This window comes from Dipodomys ordii, unplaced genomic scaffold, assembly GCF_000151885.1.
Source record: "Dipodomys ordii isolate 6190 unplaced genomic scaffold, Dord_2.0 Scaffold67, whole genome shotgun sequence".
In the NCBI taxonomy this organism is placed as follows: domain Eukaryota; kingdom Metazoa; phylum Chordata; class Mammalia; order Rodentia; family Heteromyidae; genus Dipodomys; species Dipodomys ordii.
The window spans coordinates 1,808,906-1,828,948 of NW_012267283.1; the positions used below are offsets into that span (position 1 = coordinate 1,808,906).

The 20,043-nt window shown below is 37.8% G+C and overlaps 1 protein-coding gene across 1 annotated transcript in view; it reads left to right on the forward strand.

Moving 5' to 3' along the window:
- Svep1 (sushi, von Willebrand factor type A, EGF and pentraxin domain containing 1) overlaps positions 1-20,043 on the forward strand; it is a 165,084-nt gene that overhangs the window by 72,624 nt on the left and 72,417 nt on the right. Inside the window, exons 10-20 of the mRNA XM_013023225.1 lie at positions 2,609-2,738; positions 4,021-4,128; positions 4,844-4,975; positions 5,525-5,719; positions 7,089-7,210; positions 9,036-9,144; positions 9,742-9,906; positions 10,648-10,881; positions 13,477-13,638; positions 15,078-15,239; positions 19,777-19,938. Of these exons, the coding sequence (XP_012878679.1) occupies positions 2,609-2,738; positions 4,021-4,128; positions 4,844-4,975; positions 5,525-5,719; positions 7,089-7,210; positions 9,036-9,144; positions 9,742-9,906; positions 10,648-10,881; positions 13,477-13,638; positions 15,078-15,239; positions 19,777-19,938 (1,681 nt within the window). The remainder of the gene's footprint in view (positions 1-2,608; positions 2,739-4,020; positions 4,129-4,843; positions 4,976-5,524; positions 5,720-7,088; positions 7,211-9,035; positions 9,145-9,741; positions 9,907-10,647; positions 10,882-13,476; positions 13,639-15,077; positions 15,240-19,776; positions 19,939-20,043) is intronic.

Sequence of the window (20,043 nt, forward strand, 5' to 3'; positions counted from 1 at the left end):
AGCCACAGCTTTACTTCTATTTACAACTTTGTCAGGGAGGTTGGGGGTGGGGGGGGAGATGGAGGAGGTAACAATGCTTGATAAGAAATGTACTTATTATGTTGTTCATGTAATTGTAACCCCTCTGTATGGTATTTTCACAATAAAAACATTAACAATAATAAATGGTAAAAAGTAAAAAGATTTAAAAAATGTAGACCATTTAGCCATATACTTGATAAGAACAGTAAAAGAAAATTAAAGGAGAATATGAAATATTGATAGATTTTTAAAAGAAGTCATATGGAAATACATGCCATATTTATAGATAGAATGCTAAACATTTAGAGAAAAAATGTACATCAGTGACATTGCCACCATGTTTTTGAAAACTGATAAGATTATTCTGGAGTATAAAGTAGAAGCATAATACACAGATGGAAACATCAAAAAGAATTGGAAAAATAGGCTTTTGGTTGTAGCTCAGTGCTAGAGCACATTCTTAACATGTGTAAGGCATAGGGTTCAGTTTCTAGTGCCAAATATTGATAACAACAACAATAAGTACAATCAAATCTTTCAATTTATTTTAATAAATCAGTAAAAATGATGCCATCTAATATATTTAGATGCTTATCAAATCACTTCATAAATGGCTAAGCTCGTTTGGATTTGTTAAATATAGTTGGAAGATAAATAAATTGGACTATATGAGTTCCTTTTAAGTTTTTATTATTCTTTAAATTAAAAAGACATTTCAAACTACAGAAAAATAAAGTTGCAAAACAAAGATGAGAATGTTTATTAAATAATATACTGATTATATCAAAATTTTGGAATAGATTAAGGTAAAACTATAAGTGTCTTGCAAACATGAGAATGTAATCTTATATGAAACCAACCCAGATGCCCTTCAGTAGATGAATGGGTCAAGAAAATGTGATATATATACACAATGGAATTCTATGCCTCCATCAGAAAGAATGACATTGCCCCATTTGTTAGGAAATGGAAAGACTTGGAAAAAATTATATCAAGTGAAGTAAGCCAGTCCCAAAGAAACATAGGTCCTATGGTTTCCCGTATTTGCAAGAACTAGTATATGTCTGGGACAAGCAGAAAAGGTCAGATAAGATGATGTTAGGTGAAATGAACCCCAAGATAAGGACACAAGTGGTTTTTTCTTTCTTGCTATTGTTTCTAACTTATTTATAAGGTGATCATTTTGTTGCTTTGTATGTCCCTCCCCCATGGTATAACCCCTGTTTTCACTGTATTTGATGTTGGTATAATTTGGGGAGGGGAAGGGAAAAAACAAATTGTTTAAATAGGGATACAGGTGGACTCATTGCAACAATGAGATATACAAGATGCTATTTGGAAAAACAAACTTTACAACTTTGGGGGTGGGGAGTATAGTCATGGAGATGGGAGGGAAGGGATGGTAGGGGAAAAACAAAGAAGGAGACAACAATGCTTGATAAGAAATGTACTTATTACCTTGCTCATGTAATTATAACCCCTCTGTAAGGTATTTTCACAATAAAAAAAAAAACTTAGGAAGTGGCGCTGTGGCTCAAGTGGTAGAGCACTCACCTCGAGCTGAAGAGCACAGTGACAGCACCCAAGCCCAGAGTTCAAGCCCCACAACCAACAAAAAAGATAAAACTTATTTCTTAAAAAAGAGAATGTAAAAAAAAGTAAAAAAAATAAAATAAAATAAAAATTAAAAAAAGAGAATGTAATCTTAGCCTAAAACATTAAGAAACTGAAGCTGGATGTATCTCAGTGGTAGAGTGCTTGCCTGATATATATGAAGCCCTAGGTTGAATGCTTAGAATGAAAAATAAAATAAAATCTGAATTAAAATAATGACCTACTGCCATACAATTTGCTTTCTAAAAACTTTCTAAAAACAATGACACAATAAGTATCTGACAATGGAAATGCAAATTCTTACTATGCTTTGGAAAGAAGTATTTGCATTATCTTCCAATGAAATGTTAGTGGTCTGGAGTTAATTCTGTTCATAGGCATTATGAAGCACTAAATTTTTAATGTATATATTTTATTGTAAAGATACTGTACAGAGGGCAAGGTCATGAGTCCATTTCCTATCGAGCATTGTTACCCCCTCCTTTGTTGTTCCCCTACCATCCCTTTCCTCCCCACCTCCCGATTCTTCCCTCCCCCAATTATCAGTGCAAAATAGTCCATCCTAGACTTATTTGCAAAGTAAAATGCTGGAATCAAGCTAATATCCTTCAACAAAGATTTTCCTTTAAAAAAATGTTCAGCTATTTGTTCTGCAGGGCAATATAGAAATATTTAAATATGAAAACATTTAAAAGTCATCTTCAATTTTAAAGACCATGTAAGAACATGCAAATGTTTTAAGATAGTTATGCTTATGAACAATATTCATAAGCATGCTAGCACTACAAACTATGCATAGAATAGTCTAGAAAAAAATACATCAACAAGCTATGGCTCATTTCCTTTCCTTTTCTGCCCAGAAATATTTTATTATTTTAATGTTGTTTTGCTAATAATATAGAAATCAAAAGGGAATGAAGCTATGGGTACTATTGACATAAATTTTAACTTTCAAAATGTTTGTCTCTGAAAGGTGTCAATCCATGTTCATCCAACCTTTACCCCACCCTATCTTTTTCCAATTGGAGAAGTAGCTATCACCTACACAGCAACTGACCTGTCCAACAACCACGCCAGCTGCACTTTCTATATAAAGGTTATTGGTAAGTCTTCTTCAAATCATGTACATGGTTCATAGAGAGAAAGAAAGGAAGGAAGGAAGGGAGGAAGGAAGGAAAGAAAGAGAGAGAGAGAAAGAAAGGGAAGGAAGGAAGGAAGAAAGGAAGGAAGGAAGGAAGGAAGAAAGGAAGGAAGGAAGGAAGGAAGGAAGAAGGAAAGGAAGGAGAAAAGAACAGAACAGAACATGAACGCTTTTCCTGGAAAGGACTGGCTATGAAGGAAATGACTTTTTCAAGGTCCATTTGAAATCAAGATAGCAATTTGCCAGTCAATACATACACACTTTATTTGCATGTTAATAAGATAGATCTCTCCCTGGCCTTGAACAATCTTTTGCAAGATTTTTTCAGAATTATACCAAAAAGACACAGGGCAGGGGGGTCACAGAACTGTCAGAGTGTCACAGAAATACTAGAACTGGGGTGAGGAGATTAGGATACTGAGATTGTGTTTTCTGCCTCTGGTGGTGACTGTTAACTCCTGTGTGTGACCGGAACTCCTGGCCTTAGTTCCTCTCACTAAAAACCTCATTGTTGTTCTTTACTGACCTCCAAAAATTCCACCAAGTTCAACCAGGGCTTTGAAATCTGGCTTACCCAGCCAACCTCAGATCCTCATTTCAATTTGAATTCAAATGCTTAGTAATAGATTCCGAGTTGTTTAACTTCAGTAGGTGACATTATGTCTTCTCCATTTCCCCAGTTCCAGGCCCATACCTTATTCTTTGTCTTCATCTAGAATATACCTGCCTTAGCCTGCCAGCTTTGCAGCAACATCAGGGCCTCACGCATCTATGACACGACCCAGATCTCTACCATATGATCCTACTATTGAATTAACTGTCAACCCTGTCTTGACTTGTCAGATAGGAGACAGAGGAGGAGAGTCACTAGTTTTTTGCCATTTTCATTCCTTCAGTGTATCTGGAAAAGTTTTCTCATCCTCTCTGGGTGGGTCTCCTCAACCATTGTGGACAGAGCCCACAAATTCAGTGGTCATCACATCTGGAATGTTTTCCACACAGCTGTGATCACAGTAATTTCAAGATCCTGATATTTCTTCAACAGACAAAGAATAGCCTAGCAAAATACAGCTCTTTCTTTTGATGTTGGAATTGCAAATCAGATATACCTCATCATCAAAAGAACCGCTGAAACAGCCTTGTTTCTTTCAAGGTCAACTTATACTGCAGGTTTCCTTCTTTCTCCAGAGCCTATAATTGTTCTCACAGATTGTGACTTAATCATTTGATTTCATGTTCTTTAGATGAAGAGCCCCCTGTAATAGACTTGTGTAGATCTCCACCTCCAATCCAGACCTCAGAGAAGGAGTACATTGCCAGCTGGGATGAGCCTCAGTTCTCAGACAACTCAGGTGAGATATGAGGATTTGGGGATCATCATGGGAACACTGAATTATTTTTTGTTTTGCAAAAGCTCTGTAAGAGGGTAAGGGAAGTGGAAAGCAAATCACAACTCTCCTAAGCAGGATGGGTAATTATGTAAGGCAATATGTTTTAATGCTAGTATAATTAAACATGGACATTTATTAGAGCTACACTAGGCTTTTTGTAACTGGAGGTGTTCTAATGAATTGATGGCATCTCCAAGCCTATAATTCTTTTGAAGAATGAGCTCTGAATTCTGTTCGTAATCTCTAGTCCAAGCTATATATTTAGACTCATTCTTAAACATGACCCAAATAAATTGACAAAGGGTCATTGAATAAAAAATAGGAAAAAAGGTAAGCAAATATAGCAAAAATTCACTCTAAAATTTTTACTGAAACACAGAAAAGCAACAATAAAATGATAAATATATTTCTTAAACTCCTAATATTCTAGTTGATTTATTTAAAGAAAAACCATATCAGAAAAATGCCTCAATCTAATGGAGCTTTGGAACATACTATTCCTATGTGATAGAACATATAGCAAACCTTTCCTTTTCTTCTAGTGGACATAGCAACATATGTGGAAAGCCCTACTGATTTGCATATAGAGAAACTGAAACTTCAGATCACATAAAGACTAGTAAAATAACTGGAGACCAGTCTAATGCAAACATGCCATGCTTCCTTTCTTTTCTAGGCTCTGACTTGATCATCACCAAAAGCCACACACAAGGAGACCTTTTCCCTCATGGGGAGACTGTGGTGCAGTATACAGCCACTGACCCTTCAGGCAATAACAGAACATGTGACATCCACATTGTCATAAAAGGTATTCTCTTCATGAGACCCCCCCAAACCCAATTGACATGTCATAATATCTGATTACTATAGTCTTCTGTCTTGTGAAAGAAGGGCACATTGGATTTTCAAAGTTAAAATACTGATAGAGATATTTTTTCCAGATGTCATTAGCAACCCTTTACCATTTTACTAACATTTTCTCTAAGTGACAAAGTATTGTTATAGTCATCTAATTTGCACGTTTGAAGAAGCATTCTGAAAATGGTTTTGCAGCACAAAACTACTATGCACTCTTCACTTTTATTAAAGAGATGTGAAAATAATCATACAGATTCATAAATAATTATGAACTATCCTCCTAAGTGCACATAGACATGAATTTTGATGTGTGCCCAGACAAAAACCAAAAGCAGTCATTGACACGTCTTACACTGAGGATGTATAGGAAAATATTCCTAGAGATAGTGACAGATAGGAAGAATTCTTAAAAAATAAAACCTCAGCTTAAACATCTGGAATTTTATTTATACTTTGCATAGCACTATGTATAAGTAATACCATGTTATTTTTAACACAGCTTCTCCCTGTGAAGTTCCCTTTACACCTATAAATGGGAATTTTACCTGTGCCCAGGATAGTGCTGGAGTTAACTGCACATTAAGTTGCCTGGAGGGCTATGATTTCACAGAAGGGTCCACTGAGCATTATTATTGTGCTTTTGAAGATGGTATTTGGAAGCCACCATATTCCACTGAATGGCCAGACTGTGCTAGTAAGTTTTAATTTTATTCTGGACCCTTTTATGGTATATTTACATGCATATTTCTTTTAAAGAGGATGATTGCCTTTCAATGGGAATTAGTGGATAAGGGAGTCACAAATTTGAAATGTTTATGAACAAGAGAATTCTTCTTCCTTGAGTTTAAAATATTAGCCACCATAGTTATGTTCTAGATCAGGTTGCTATAAGAAAGCATCTTGGCTAACTCACAGTTTATCAGAAGTATATGAATAGATCTGTTACCATGTAGTTCTTGACCTGTTAATATAAAATTTTCAGTCTCATTTTTGCTAGAAGAACTTACATTTAAGTTAATATCCCATATAAAGCATTAAATAAATAGATACATTGCATTCTGTTTAGACTGGGTATAGATTTAGAGCTCTTCTATAATCTGAAATATTTGTTGCTATAAGTTACTCAGCTGGGGTACCAGTGGCTCATGCCTGTAATCTTAGCTATTCAAGAGGCTGAGATCTGAGGCTCACACATTGAAGCCAGCCCAGGCAGTTAAATCCATGAGAGCTGGAAGTTGAAGGTATAGTACAAGTAAAGCACCAGCCTTGAATGAAAATGATAAGAGATAGCGACTAGTCCCTGAGTTCAAAGCCTCAGTTCTAACACATACACACAAAAAATAACCCAGTGTCTTATCATGTAACTTATTTTCTGGTTGAATCTTTGATCTAATACTATTGATGGAGTTTAAATGCCAAATATAAATATGAATATATATGCTCACACACATATGTATATCCAGTAAAGTTCACTTACATGAACTATTTTTTTCAAATTAAAGAATTAAATAGAAGCAAGGTCACTCACGTCTTCCACAATTTAAGATCGTTGGAGGCCACTGTTAGGAGATATTGCTCCTGAATATTTTGGAACATCTTGGTAAATCTAACCATGCATACTCTTGATACAAGAAGAAATTTGTCTCTGTGGAAATTATACTTTCAAGGAATATGAATCTGTATAAAATATTTGGAGACTTTTAATATGTTAGTTGAAAATGTAAATATATGATATACACTTAGAGGTAAAAATAAAAAGAACTTAGATCCATCCAGGATCAAAAGATCTCATATTCTCACACATAGTCTCGCTTTTTCATCTAATTGGAAGATAAAGAGTAATAGATCAAAAGCAAACCCCATTACTGAGTAACTGTGTACAATTCGGCTTGGCACACAGTTGTTGGTGATTGATTAATACACAGGAATTTTGTTTGTCATATCTTATTTTTAGAACAATCACGTTAGATTTAAATTTTTAAGCATCCGTTATTCCATAGAAAGATAAATCTTTGCTTCAAAAACACTAACCAACTGAAGCTGTTTTGCCTAACATTTTCCAGTAAAACGTTTTGCAAACCATGGGTTCAAATCCTTTGTGACACTGTACAAAGCAACTCGCTGCGATGATGTGGATCTGTTGAGAAAGTTTTCGGAAGCCTTTGAGACTACTCTGGGGAAAATGGTAAGTCAGAAGTGCTCCTTTATTTTATGTCATATTTTAAAGGATGCTGACAGGGTTATGAGTTCTCTCTGTTGGTGACAACTCGAATTCCCACCCCTGATAATTTCTCTATTTGTGATCCAAAATTGTACCTGATAGTTAGGATTGCTAATTAATTTTGGGCTTCTGGAATATATGATAAACCAATCTACATTTAAATATTACCTTGAAAAAAAATACTCCAATTCAGAAAGTCAGAAACACTGGGAGACCTGTGCTTTGAGAATAACTATCCTATAATTTAAAAATCTAACAGAAACACCTAACATTGTAAACTACATTCTTTTATGATGAGGAGTGAATTGAACATTTAAAGTATTTTCTTTTTCATTCGTAGTTGTTTAGGGCTCTTTCAGCAATTGCAAAAAATGTAGACTAATATATTTAATTATATGAAACATTTTAAAGGCAGGAAAGATGTTATGTAAGATATCTGAATGTCTGATGGAGTGGGTAGCACTTTATTTGCTAACATATATTTTATAGTATTTCGAAGTATTTTATAGTACTGTTTGCCATGCACCAAGCATTGTTATAAATATATTAACTGCATTACATTGCATCCATTTAATAAACATCTTATTGTTTAAAAGGCTTTATTTAAATCCATTTGATAAAACAAAATTCCAAAGAGAAAAATAATTATCATTACTGGTAGGAAACCAAGAAAATACTATACTTATTAGGCCTCTATCACTACTGATCTATGATTTAAAAGGCAATAATGTCCACATATTAATTATACCAGACCTATAAAGGCACTGAGGCAGTATGGGCTTGGAAGTTTGAACTAGTATAAAGAGGTTAGAGTGGCAGGAGTAAAGGATAGAGGGATGAGCCATAGAGATCACACTGGGTAGAAAAAGTAGAACTGAGATGAGAAGTCAACTGGAAAGCCTTGAAAGTCATGGTAAAGACTGATATTTATTCTGATTGAGATGGAAAGTGTTTTAAGGAAACTAGGGTTATGTGAGTAACCCTGAACAATAGTAGAAGCAGAAGGAGAGCAAGAAATGGAGAGAGAAAAAGATGGCAATAAGAAGCTAAAGCAAGAGACGATGGTGATTCAGGTAGATGGGAGGTGGTGAGAAGTGAAAAGAATTTGGGATATATTCTGAAAACAGATTCCATAAGAGAGTTCCTCTGATTCCAGGCCTATCCAGATCTCCAGGAGTCTAGAATTTCTACTGTTTCCAGAATTATTTGCTGGAAAATATTCCCCAGAACTAGAAAGTTGAGTTCCAGTTGGACAAAGGTGAAGGGAGCATAAAGACAAGAGGTAGGAATAGTAGAACGTTTGCCTTTTACTGACTGGCAGCACCAGGGGGCAGACAGAAGAGTCAAGGGGATGGACAAGGTCAGAAAAGAGTGTGAGGCAGGCCCGGTGGTGGCACATGCCTGTAATCTCAGCACTCAGGAGGCAAGGGGATTACAAATTTGAGACCAGCCTGTGCTACATAGTGAGTTCCAGGCCAGCCTCAGAGGAAGAGGAAGAGAAAAATACCCAGATCATCATGTGGTATATGGGCTTTCGTCTAGAGACAGAACTATCTCAAGATTCCTGGGCTCCCAGTGGTGAGTGATGTAGAAGAGATAGAAAGGACAAGACTAATTTAAGTAGTTAGAAGCTGGAGGAAAAGAAGAGAGGAGACTAGAGGCCTTTACAGGAACACACAGAACCTTCCCTCCATTCCTGCTCATAGAAATATAAAAGCCAGGGGAACAAAGGGTTTACCCAAAGCACACAGGTGTGATTGACATCTTGCTTTCTTCATTTGATTTGCAGGTCCCATCATTTTGTAGTGATGCTGATGATATTGAATGCAGGCTGGAGGACTTGACCAAAAAATATTGCCTGGAGTATAATTATGACTATGACAATGGCTTTGCGATTGGTAATTGCATTACTTAGTGTCCATAGTTTTCTAAATGGCAATGCAAAGTAGAATAATTCCACAAAGGTGGTGGAATCTAGGAAATTTACTCTTATTAATTGGTTGACCCAGTTTAGGATGGCTGTATAATTTGATTATGTGCTAATAGGTTGTTACACTTAGTTTTAGAAACTACCACACTTTCAAAATACATTGCAGGTATGGCAAATATGCCATGGCATTCTGAATAGATCCATTAAATTTATATGGAAAGCCAATTTTCTTTGTAGCAGTTCATTAAGGGAAATAAAAATAGATCAGAATTCAGCACCTACTCCTGTTTACCTCTAAAGCTAGGGTAACTATTAACTCAAAGACAGGATAGGATACATGCCTATATATCTACACAGGGCCTTCCTTTCGAGTAAGTCTTTTAGTATACTCAAAGTACAATATACCCAAATTACAATATAAGATTGTAGACCAAACCCTGTACGTGACGTATATCTTTTAAATGGTCAAAGTGCAGTTTGACTTGAAATTTACCATTAGAACTTAAACACACTTTGGAAGATACTACTACTATACAATCATTTGTCTCTTTGCCCCAACTGCCAGGACCTGGAGGCTGGAGCACAGCTAATAGGCTAGATTACTCTTACGATGACTTTCTGGACACTGTGCAGGGGACAAACACTGACCTGAGCCAAGCCAGATCTCCACGGATTGCAAGAAGTGCCCCATCATCTGACCACAAAATCCGGTTAATTTTTAACATCACAGGTAAGGATAAACTTTCTGTTTGAAAAGATAATATTAAATGAAATTTGGAGTTGGAAACCTAATTCTCAAACCTCTCATTTATTATCATTATTAGCAAATGACCTCAGAACTGAGAATTAGAGACAGCATTCTCAACCAGGTTTTGACTTGTTGTTTTGTTATTCTATTTAATGTCACATTGCTGGTCCCACAGCAATAAATATCTTGTTTTATTCTTGTAAAAATACAAGAAATTACAGCAATTTAATCCATGATAGTAAAGATCTCTGCTCAAAAGGTGATGAAAACCCAGCATGTGAAAGGAATAAAACAAATTATATTAGCCAGGTACTAGTGGCTCATACCTGTAATCCTAGTTACTGAGGAAGCTGAGGTAACAGGATCATAGTTTGAAGCCAGCCAGAGCAGGAAACTCCCTGAGACTCTTATCTCCAATTAGTCACCAAAAAGCTGGAAATAGAGGTGTAGCTCAAGTGTTAGAGTGCCAGCCATGACTGAAAACGTCAAGCTTAGAACTCAAGGTGCTGAGTTCAAACCCCAGCACTGGCATACACTCAAAAAGTTATAGTTTCTTAAAATTACCCATATGTTAGTTGTTCAGTGAGTGGTAGTTCAATTTACTGTGAGTTTTTCCTGAAAAGCTTTTAGGGTGCCATTTCTTTTGGTAAAAGCAAATTATATACAACTTTCTGAAACATCATAGTGTGTGTTATGTTTTCTTTTGTCTTGTTTTTATCTCAGCTAGTGTGCCATTACCTGATGAAAGAAATGATACCCTTGAATTGGAAAATCAGCAACGACTCATTAAGACATTGGAAATGATCACGAATCAGCTGAAAAGGACACTCAATACAGAGCCCATGTATTCCTTCCAGCTTGCCTCAGAAAGGCTGGTGGCTGATAGCAATTCACTAGAAACAGCAAAGGCTTTTCTCTTCTGCAGACCAGGCTCAGTGCTAAGGGGGCGCATGTGTGGTAAGACTTTTTCTTGTGATCACAAAGGTTTAGTCTATAATGAGTTAAGTGAGACAAATATGGCCACTTTTCCTCCCAAAAAAATATTGTGAGGAAAAAGACATTTCCTTCTTGCGTGATTTTTTTTAGTACTACTATTCTGTCTCAAGCACTTAAGCAAGTACTACAGGCCAGGACAAGAAAATATTTTAGGTGAGAGCTTCAAGCCTTATTTTTATAAATAGATCCTCACATCATAACTTTTAGCAGTAGTTCCAAGAATGGTCCAGGAGACCCTTTGTATCTGGAGAGTCTATAGTGACAAGGTAACTACAAATGCTCACAATGTATAGAGTTTGGTATTGTACTGTGGATGCTTGATTCATTTTTTCCATCATCTTACTCAACTTGCGCTAAAGACATTCCACCTTAAGACAGTCTACCTTTATCACAGCTAAAATTCTCACTTCATCACTTCAATTAACCACAAGAACTTTAACCTTGTTTGTGGGGTACCATTTGATTTTTGAGAGTCAGATTTTCACAAGATTAAGTATATTTTTGTTCATCACTTAAAAACACCCCAGAGGCCTTAAGCAGTCATTAACACCCACAAGTCCCATATCTTCTAAAGCCTGCTTTGGCTGCCATTATCTAGATCAGTTCTAATCTGTTGCCCCACAGAAGTTATTTCTAGGTAATAGAATCTCCTCTAACTAATGTCTGTTGATGAAGCTGAGTCCTGTGGTAGACAAGAGCCATGGTAGACATGACTCTTGAGTCCTTTCTAGAAAACTACCTTTAATAGTTCTTGTTACCATTCTAAGAGCTCTGCTGGGTTTTCATAATGTGACAAATTCAATCCATTAAAATTATTGTCATTCTAAGCATCTCCTGGGCTCCTCTACTGCTTCTATGAGAAGTTAGGCATCATTTTAGCCAGTGTTTTTCATTTCTCAGGTGGCCTTCAGGCTACTTGTATCAGCATCACTGAAAATGATTATGAAGTGCACTTTACTCAGGCCATAGTCAAAATAAATGCATCTGACACTTTGATAAAAGGGGGAAAGGGCTGGGAATTGACATTTTTAATGAGTACCAGATAATGAGAACCCATTATAATGTCTCAGGATCATCTAATCAGTAAGTTCAAGTATCTTCTCTACAAAAATAGTAGCTTTCCCAATGAGTTTAATGGTCCAATTTGGACTCCGAATTGTTGAGCTCTTTAAACCTACTAAATCATAGACTGAATCTCCATGGAAAAAAATGTTTTACAGTCAGTCTGTTTCCCATGGACTTTATAAACTGAGGATGCTTCAGACAGGCCCTCAGAAGAGGGTAAGTCCTACAAGCGTAGAAGGACTCTGTTTACCTTAGCAGGTTTAACCTCACAGTATTAGCCTGTTGTTGTTTCTAGAAATGAGATGGGATGGCCAAGCTGTCTGCTTCATAAGGGGAATTATTAAGAAGAACAATTAAGAAAACTGTTTTTTTGTTTTTGGTGCCGGTCCCAAGGCTTGAACTCAGGGCCTGGGCACTGTCTCTGAGATTCTTTTTTTCTCCCCAGCACTACACTTGAGCCACAGTGTCACTTCTGCCTTTTTCTACATAGTTTATTAGAGTTAAGGGTTTCACAGACTTTTCTACCCTGGCTGATTTCAAACCAGAATCCTCAGATCTCAGCCTCCTGAGTAGCTATAGTCATGAGCTGCCAGTACCTGGCTGAGAAAAAATAATTTAGCCACGCTAGACCTTAACCAAAATATTCATTGTTTTATCCTCTTCTTCTGGAATCTTTTTTTTTTTTTGCAGTCATGGGGCTTGAACTCAAGGCTGGGTGCTGTCCTTGAGCATTTTTGCTCAAGGCTAGTTCTTACTTTGAGCCACAGCTCCACTTCTGCTTTTCTGGTGATTAATTGGAGATCACAGTCTCCTGGACTGGGGCTTCATTCAAACTCCGATCCTCAGATCTCAGCCTCCTCAGTAGCTAGAATTACAAGCCTGAGCCACCAGCGCCTGGCCTGGAATCTTTTTCTTTGTCAACTGATGATCTGGGTTAGCTTTTACCCATACTTTAAGGGCTCATCACAGAAGTCTCAAGCTTGCTCAATGAAAATTTGAACGTTCTCAAAAACAAACAAATAAAAACAATTTTAAAAACTAAAAAAGTTAAATAAAATTTAAAATTAATAAAAATAAATAGAAACTACTTGGAGAGGAAGGGTGGGAGAATACAATCATGATTCAATGTACGTATATAGAAATGAACCATGTAACCTGAAGGGATAGGTGGGGGCAAAGGGAAAGAATGTTGGAAGAGGTAACATTGGTCAACATGCATTGCACTTATAAACTGACATGTTGAATTGAAACCCCTAAAGATAATAAAAATAAAGAGGAAAACAAAATCCAAATCATAATAACCACTGTTCTTGGTTTCTAGAAATTTCTGAAAGGTTTATGTTGGGAGTGGACCTCTGGCAGTAAAATTTAATGAGAGCAATGGTACCTAGAAGCAATTTTGATTAGTTTTCTGTCAGAGGAAAAGAAGAATTTGAGCATCTTCCTTGGTTGTGATACTGATTTGTGTTTTTTTGCTTGTTTTCTCTATAGTCAACTGTCCTTTGGGAACTCATTATTCTCTGGAGCATTCTGCCTGTGAAAGCTGTGGGATCGGATCCTATCAAGATGAAGAAGGGCAACTAAGGTGCAAGCCTTGTCCTCCTGGAACTCGCACTGAGTACCTCCATTCCAGAAGCATCTCTGAGTGCAAAGGTAATGCATGGGCTTAGCGGACATTCTGAGCAGAAGCAGCCTGAATTTTGTGGCCAGTTGGATGGGAAGAAGGATTTCTTCACCCATCTCTTGATTTATGGCTAGGACTCCTATAAAAAAAAAAGTGTTAATCAGTAAGAGGAGAGCATACCAATTTATTTCATCAAGCTTTAGGTGACCTAGTAGTCTTTGTAAATGAACACTCCAAGAAGTAAAGAAACTTGTGGATAGAGTGGAGAAGGATGGTTGGATCAAGGGGTGTGAACTAATGTTAATAAGTTAGGGATTACTTAGCAAGGCCTGTTTGTTCAGACTCTCTTTGTAGTTCTGTCTTCAGAGATATGAATATTCCTTTTTTCTAGGTAACAAGGCTAATGTCTCTAAGGGTGTTATGACTTGCTTCAGGAGTAAAGGGAAGGGGAAAGTCAAGGAGCTCTTCCTGCTTCTATAAATTTCTCAGATTCCTTCAGCTTTAAATATCCACTATGCCAAGATACCTTCTTTTGGGGTCTAGTGTTCTAAGATCTGTCACACCTCAGAAATCAAAATAGAAAGTAGACTAATAAAAGAACGTGATTGAAAGCATATTTATTCTTTGTTTTAATTATAAAATATTACTAGAATGTCTCCCCCATTACAAAGAAATTCACTTATTTTGGAAATATTCCATGGTTCTCTCTTGAAGTCAAACACCAATCTACATTCATCAAATAGCTGGAACTTTTCCTTGCTTGCTTGCTTGCTTGCTTGTTTGCTTGCTTGCTTTCCTGCTTGCTTGCTTGCTTTCTTGCTTGCTTGCTTGCTTCCTTCCTTCCTTCCTGCCTGCCTGCCTGCCTTCCTTCCTTCCTTCCTTCCTTCCTTCCTTCCTTCCTTCCTTCCTTCCTTCCTTCCTTCCTTTTCTTAGCATCTGTTGCCAATACTATGACTGCTTTGCTTTGTTTTGTTTTGTTTTTGCTATTTCCCTCCAGCCCTCTAGTGAAGCAGCATCTCTTAAGTAGTAGGAAGCAGCAGAGCCAATTTTCATTCACTGTAGCAAAGATGTGAGAGTGATTATATAAGACTTGATCCCACTTTGGTGTTTGTTTTGATTACTCAAAAAAACACTGTACAAGTTGTACACAAGCTCCCCTGTATACAGTTCATTCTTGCGATAGTGCCTTTCTGTGATCTGCACTCCTCATGTTATTCAGCAGTTAATCATAAACACACACTGTATTTTAAGTGCCAAACACTAACAGGCCAGGCCGTAATGGGAGTAATCAAGTCTAATATTTAGTAACATTGAGAGGCAGGAGCTCGACAATGTATGTGCTTGACCACCAGGAAGAAGAGTGCTTCATGTCTTTTCTATTCTAGATTAAAATGCAGAACCCCTTACCCAGTGCAGAATTAATTGGGTATGATCATTACTAATTACATTATTGTTTTCTTCTTTTTAGCTCAGTGTAAACAAGGCACATACTCTTCCAATGGTCTTGAGACTTGTGAATCATGTCCACTGGGCACCTATCAGCCAGAGTTTGGCTCCCAGAGCTGCCTCTTATGTGCGGAACCCACTACCACGGTGAAAAGAGGAGCTGTGAACTTCACTGCTTGTGGAGGTTATCCAAAAATTAACACTATTTCTTTAAGCCTACTGGGGTCTATAGAATGTTTTCAGCCACACTGTATGTCTTTCTATACTCAAAGAATGTAATCAGCTGTCTCTTCACAGAGAGTTTCTTTACAGTCACCCAGTCAACACTTCAGGACAAACATTAGACTAGTGCTATTAAACTAATGTAAGACTTGGTCCCAGGCCTCATGAATCAACATGTGACTTTAGGTCTAGGAAATATACATCTATTTCTTTATTTATAAAATGATGTCCTGTTTAGTGCTCCTTGGAACTCTGAAAATAGAGAATTCTCTGAATTCTGGCATTTCATTCCTTATGATGTTAAGGGTCCTTAGATGATCATTCATTCTGCCTGTACTTTACAATCATCTTTACATTTATACAAGTATTTTACAAATATGGAAGCCTAATCTCCACTCCAAGATATTCTAATTTATTATATCTGAGGTAAGGCCTGGACAGTAGTTTCTAGTTCCCCCCCCCCCAGATGACTCTCAAGTAGCAGGATAAGTTGAGAGTCACAGCTTTAGTTCTCAGCCAGGAGAACCAAGGGTTTGTTAAACACCTATTGTTGCACCTCATCCCCAGAATTCTGGGGTTCACTAAGCCTAAGGAAGATCTCATAATTTTCATCTTTAGCTAGTTTTCATCTATTTTGTTGGTGTAGGGTCTGCATGTTAAGAACTACTGGCTTAATATATTATATATTTCTCATGTGTGTGTATTTTTAACTAGCATCCCTACTGAACATAGTTAATTTAGTCAAAACTTCCTAAAGATGTAAATACAAAATGAAAACAAAGAATTATCATGAAACTGGGACTGGCAGTCAAGGTCAACCTGCTGTCAGAATCTACAAAGCTTTGCAAGTGCTTAGCAAAGTCAACAAAACTGTATTAAAAGTCAGAAGTAGCCAGGCGCCAGTGGCTCATGCCTGTAATCCTAGCTACTCAGGAGGCTGAGATGTGAGGATCACCCTTCAAAGCCAGCCCAGGCAGGAAAGTCCATGAAACTCTTATCTCCAACAAAACACCAGAAAACCAGAAGTGGCTCTGTAGCTCAAGTGGTAGAGTGCTAGCCTTGAGTTGAAGAGCTGAGGGACAGCGCTCAGGCCCAGAGTTCAAGCCCCATGACCGACAAAAAAAAAAAAAAGAAGTTGCAGTCCTAGTAAGGTGCCTCAAGTAGGCTTAGTATGTATGAGGTCCTGAGTTCAAATCTCAGCACTACCAAAAATTAAGGTGTTAGACTACCTCTGCTATTGAGGAAAGAATAAACATATCTAGAAGATATTGTATACTCTCTCCATTCTGAATACTCTTATTTAATAACCTAAGATTTGTGGCAACCCAAAGATGCTGCTCCCTTATAGAATGAGTGGGTGGCTTTTGGTGGCACTGGAGTTTGAACCTAGGGTCTCATGCTTGCTAGGCTGTTGATCTTCCAGTTGAGCCATTGAGCCACACCTCCACACTGCTGAGTCCTGGTTTGTTTGCTCCTTTCCCCATGGTGATTTTTCTTCTTATTATTATAAAGGTGATTTACAGAAAGGTTATAGTTACATAAGTCAGATAATGAGTGCATTTATTTTGGACAGTATCTCCCCTTCTTGCTGGTTCTTTTTAAGATAGGATCTTGCTTCCTGTGTGGACACACATCTCTGCTCCAGTCCACATCATGTTGGCTTCCATCATAGCTGGGATCATACACTCCCACCACCACGTCTAGCTTTCCCCATAGAGGCAGAGTCTAATGGACTTATCAGCCTAAGCTGACCTGGAAACATGATCCTCCAAATCTAGCCTCCTACATAGCTTGGAGTTATGGTATGTGCCACCGCGCCCAGCTGGAGGTGAAGATGGGTCTCATGAACTTTTCTGCTCAGGCTGACCTCCTTTTTAGCCTTCTAGGCAGCTAGGATTCCAGGATGAATGAGGTTTTCTGTGAAGCCAAGCTGTGTCTTCCCCATCTTTCTAAGCAACACAAAGACACATTCACATATCTCCTATACTAACTGCACTCCGGCCATCCTTACAGATATAACCATCCTTAAAAGCAAAACTACATAGAGTGTACACAAACATATTAACCAAAGTATGGTATTTTTCAGGGGAGAATTCACATGGTGTAATTCCTTACAAATGCTAACTCACAGCCCAACAAAATAAATACCAGGAAAGCGTTACTTGAAGGTGGGGGAAATCAAGGGTGAGGACTAGACAAATGAAGGGGGGAGCGGAAATGCAGACATAACATTCAATGCATATCCAATGGAACTAGGAAAGTTGAGGGGAGGGGCTGGGTTGAGGGGATGAAGGAGAATGATGAATGGGGTGACATCCATCACAATGCATTGTCCATAGAAACTGATTTATTGAAGTAACTCCTTTGTATGGCTACTTAAAGACAACAATAATATATTTTTAAAGATATAACATAAGGCTGGGAAGTTGGCTCAGTGGTAGAGCGCTTGCCTTGCATGCCTGAGGCCCTGGGTTCGATTCCTCAGTACCACATAAGCAAAAAGAAAAAAAAAAGCCAGAAGTGGCACTGTGGCTCAAGTGGTAGAGTGCTAGCCTTGAGCTGAAAAGCTGAGGGACAGCACTCAGGCCCAGAGTTCAGGCCCCACAACTGGACCAAAAAAAAAAAAAGATATAACATAAAAGAAACAAGTGTATGGGAAGTTTTTATGAGCACTTTCCCCCCCCCCATAGGGGCTCATCAAGCATTGCATTTTGGGTAATATTCTTCTCTCAAGAGTTGTGGGGAGTAGGGAAACATAGAGTTATAGGTTTTTCTATATCCCATGTTTAAATTATTTGGACATGGTAGATGGAGAGAGTTCATCAACCTAAATGTTTCACTGAAGAGTGGCAAAGAGAATTTTCTAGCACCTAATTGAAACTCATAAACCATGTCAGCTGAGTAAAACCAGCTTTAGATTTCTTAAAGCTAAGCAAAGCTTCATACTATAGTTGAAATAGATCTCTTGGGGACTCTTACTTTGTCAATATGTAGACACGCTTGAGAAGAAAGTCTGCAGCAGAAAATTCTGTGCCCGCCCTTACTTCCTCCCAACCCTGAAATCAAGTAAGATTTTTACACTGAAGCAAGTTCTTATTTGACATGTTTTTTCTTGTTGCTTTCAAAATAAGCTTTGAGGTTTGCCTCACACCAAATTTGTAATTAAGCAGCTATAATTCCCAGAACATCTCAAAATGCTGGGAACTGCCCCCATTTCTCCCAATATTCCTCACATCAGTTTAACTACATTCTGCTTATCATAAGTAAGAACTGGGCATGACAACCCAACACTTTTGTTGCTGCTGGGTAAGCTCTATCTTACTTTATTTTATTTTTTTAATTTTTTGGGTCCGGTCATGGGACCTGAACTCTGGGCCTGGACGCTGTCCCTCAGCTCTTCAACTCAAGGCTAGTGCTTTACCACTTGAGCCACAGCACCACTTCTGGCTTTTTTTCTGCTAATGTGGTGCTGTGGAATCAAACTCAGGACCTCATGCATGCAAGGCAAGCGCTCTACCACTGAGCCACCTTCCCAGCCCTGGCTATCTTACTTTAATGTTCAATGTGTATAAGTTCCAGAATGGCCCCTTATATATTTTTCCTAGTTTCAGTTCATTTCTTTTTTCTCTCCTTCTTTCCTTCCTCACGCCTTTCCTCTTTTTTCTTGCCTTCTTATTTGTCTTTCTGTCTTTCTTTCCCTCTTTTCCCTCTCTCTTTCCATCATACTCTCCCTCCCTCTCTCTCCTTCTCTGCCTTCCTTGCTTCTTCCTTCCTTTCTTTTTTCCTTCCTTTTTTGTCCTATTTGTTTTTGTCTTTCTTTTTTCTTCGTGTATTGAGCATGTTACACAGTTTCCCTTTTTAAATTTTTTGCTAAGATATCAGTTTTTATATTTCTTTTGTATATTGAACATAAAATACTTTTGTTGTTGGTTCGGGGTGGGGAGGGGGCGCTTGAACTCGGGCTCTGTGTACTGTTCCTTAGCTTTTCCTCTCGAGGCTAGCCCTCTATCACTTGAGACACACCTTTACTTCTTCCTACCTTTTTTGTTAGCTCATTGGAGATGAGAATCTCGAGGAATTTTCTGTCTAGGCTGTTGAGACTGTGATCTTCAGAGCTCAGCCGCCTGAGTAGCTCAGCATAAGTCACCATCAACCAGTGGTTGCAATAGTTTTTACTTGTTAAAAATCACATTACTTAATGACAAAGGGAAAGATCTGGGAAATGTTCACAGTATAGTATGAAGTGGAAGAAAACTAATGTACGCTATTATGGATAATGCTGATCTTTATAGAATAATTATGTGTGGTTAATGATAGGAAGGGGAAACTGTACAACATTTATCTGGGAGATAAACAGTGAGGATATTAAATATGTAAAAGGGACTACATTACTATTTCAGTAGCCTTCTTATACCCCAAAGTTTGCAGGAACCTATTAAAAAATGTAATGTGTTGTTTTATATGCACAGAGTTTGAGTGGTTTCTTAATTTCTTGGTAGTACCTTGTCCAGCAGGAGAATTCTCTCGATCGGGATTAATGCCCTGCCATCAGTGTCCTCGAGACTATTACCAGCCTGACCCAGGAAAATCCTTCTGCCTATCTTGTCCCTTTTATGGAACTACAACTTTTGCTGGTGCCAGATCCATCTCAGATTGTTCTAGTAAGTTGATATACTTCATTTCTTACACACCCCATGATGGAGATTCTTTGCTCATCTCTGATGTTTTTCAGATCTCCTTTTTTTATGTGTTCGGATATCTGGGCT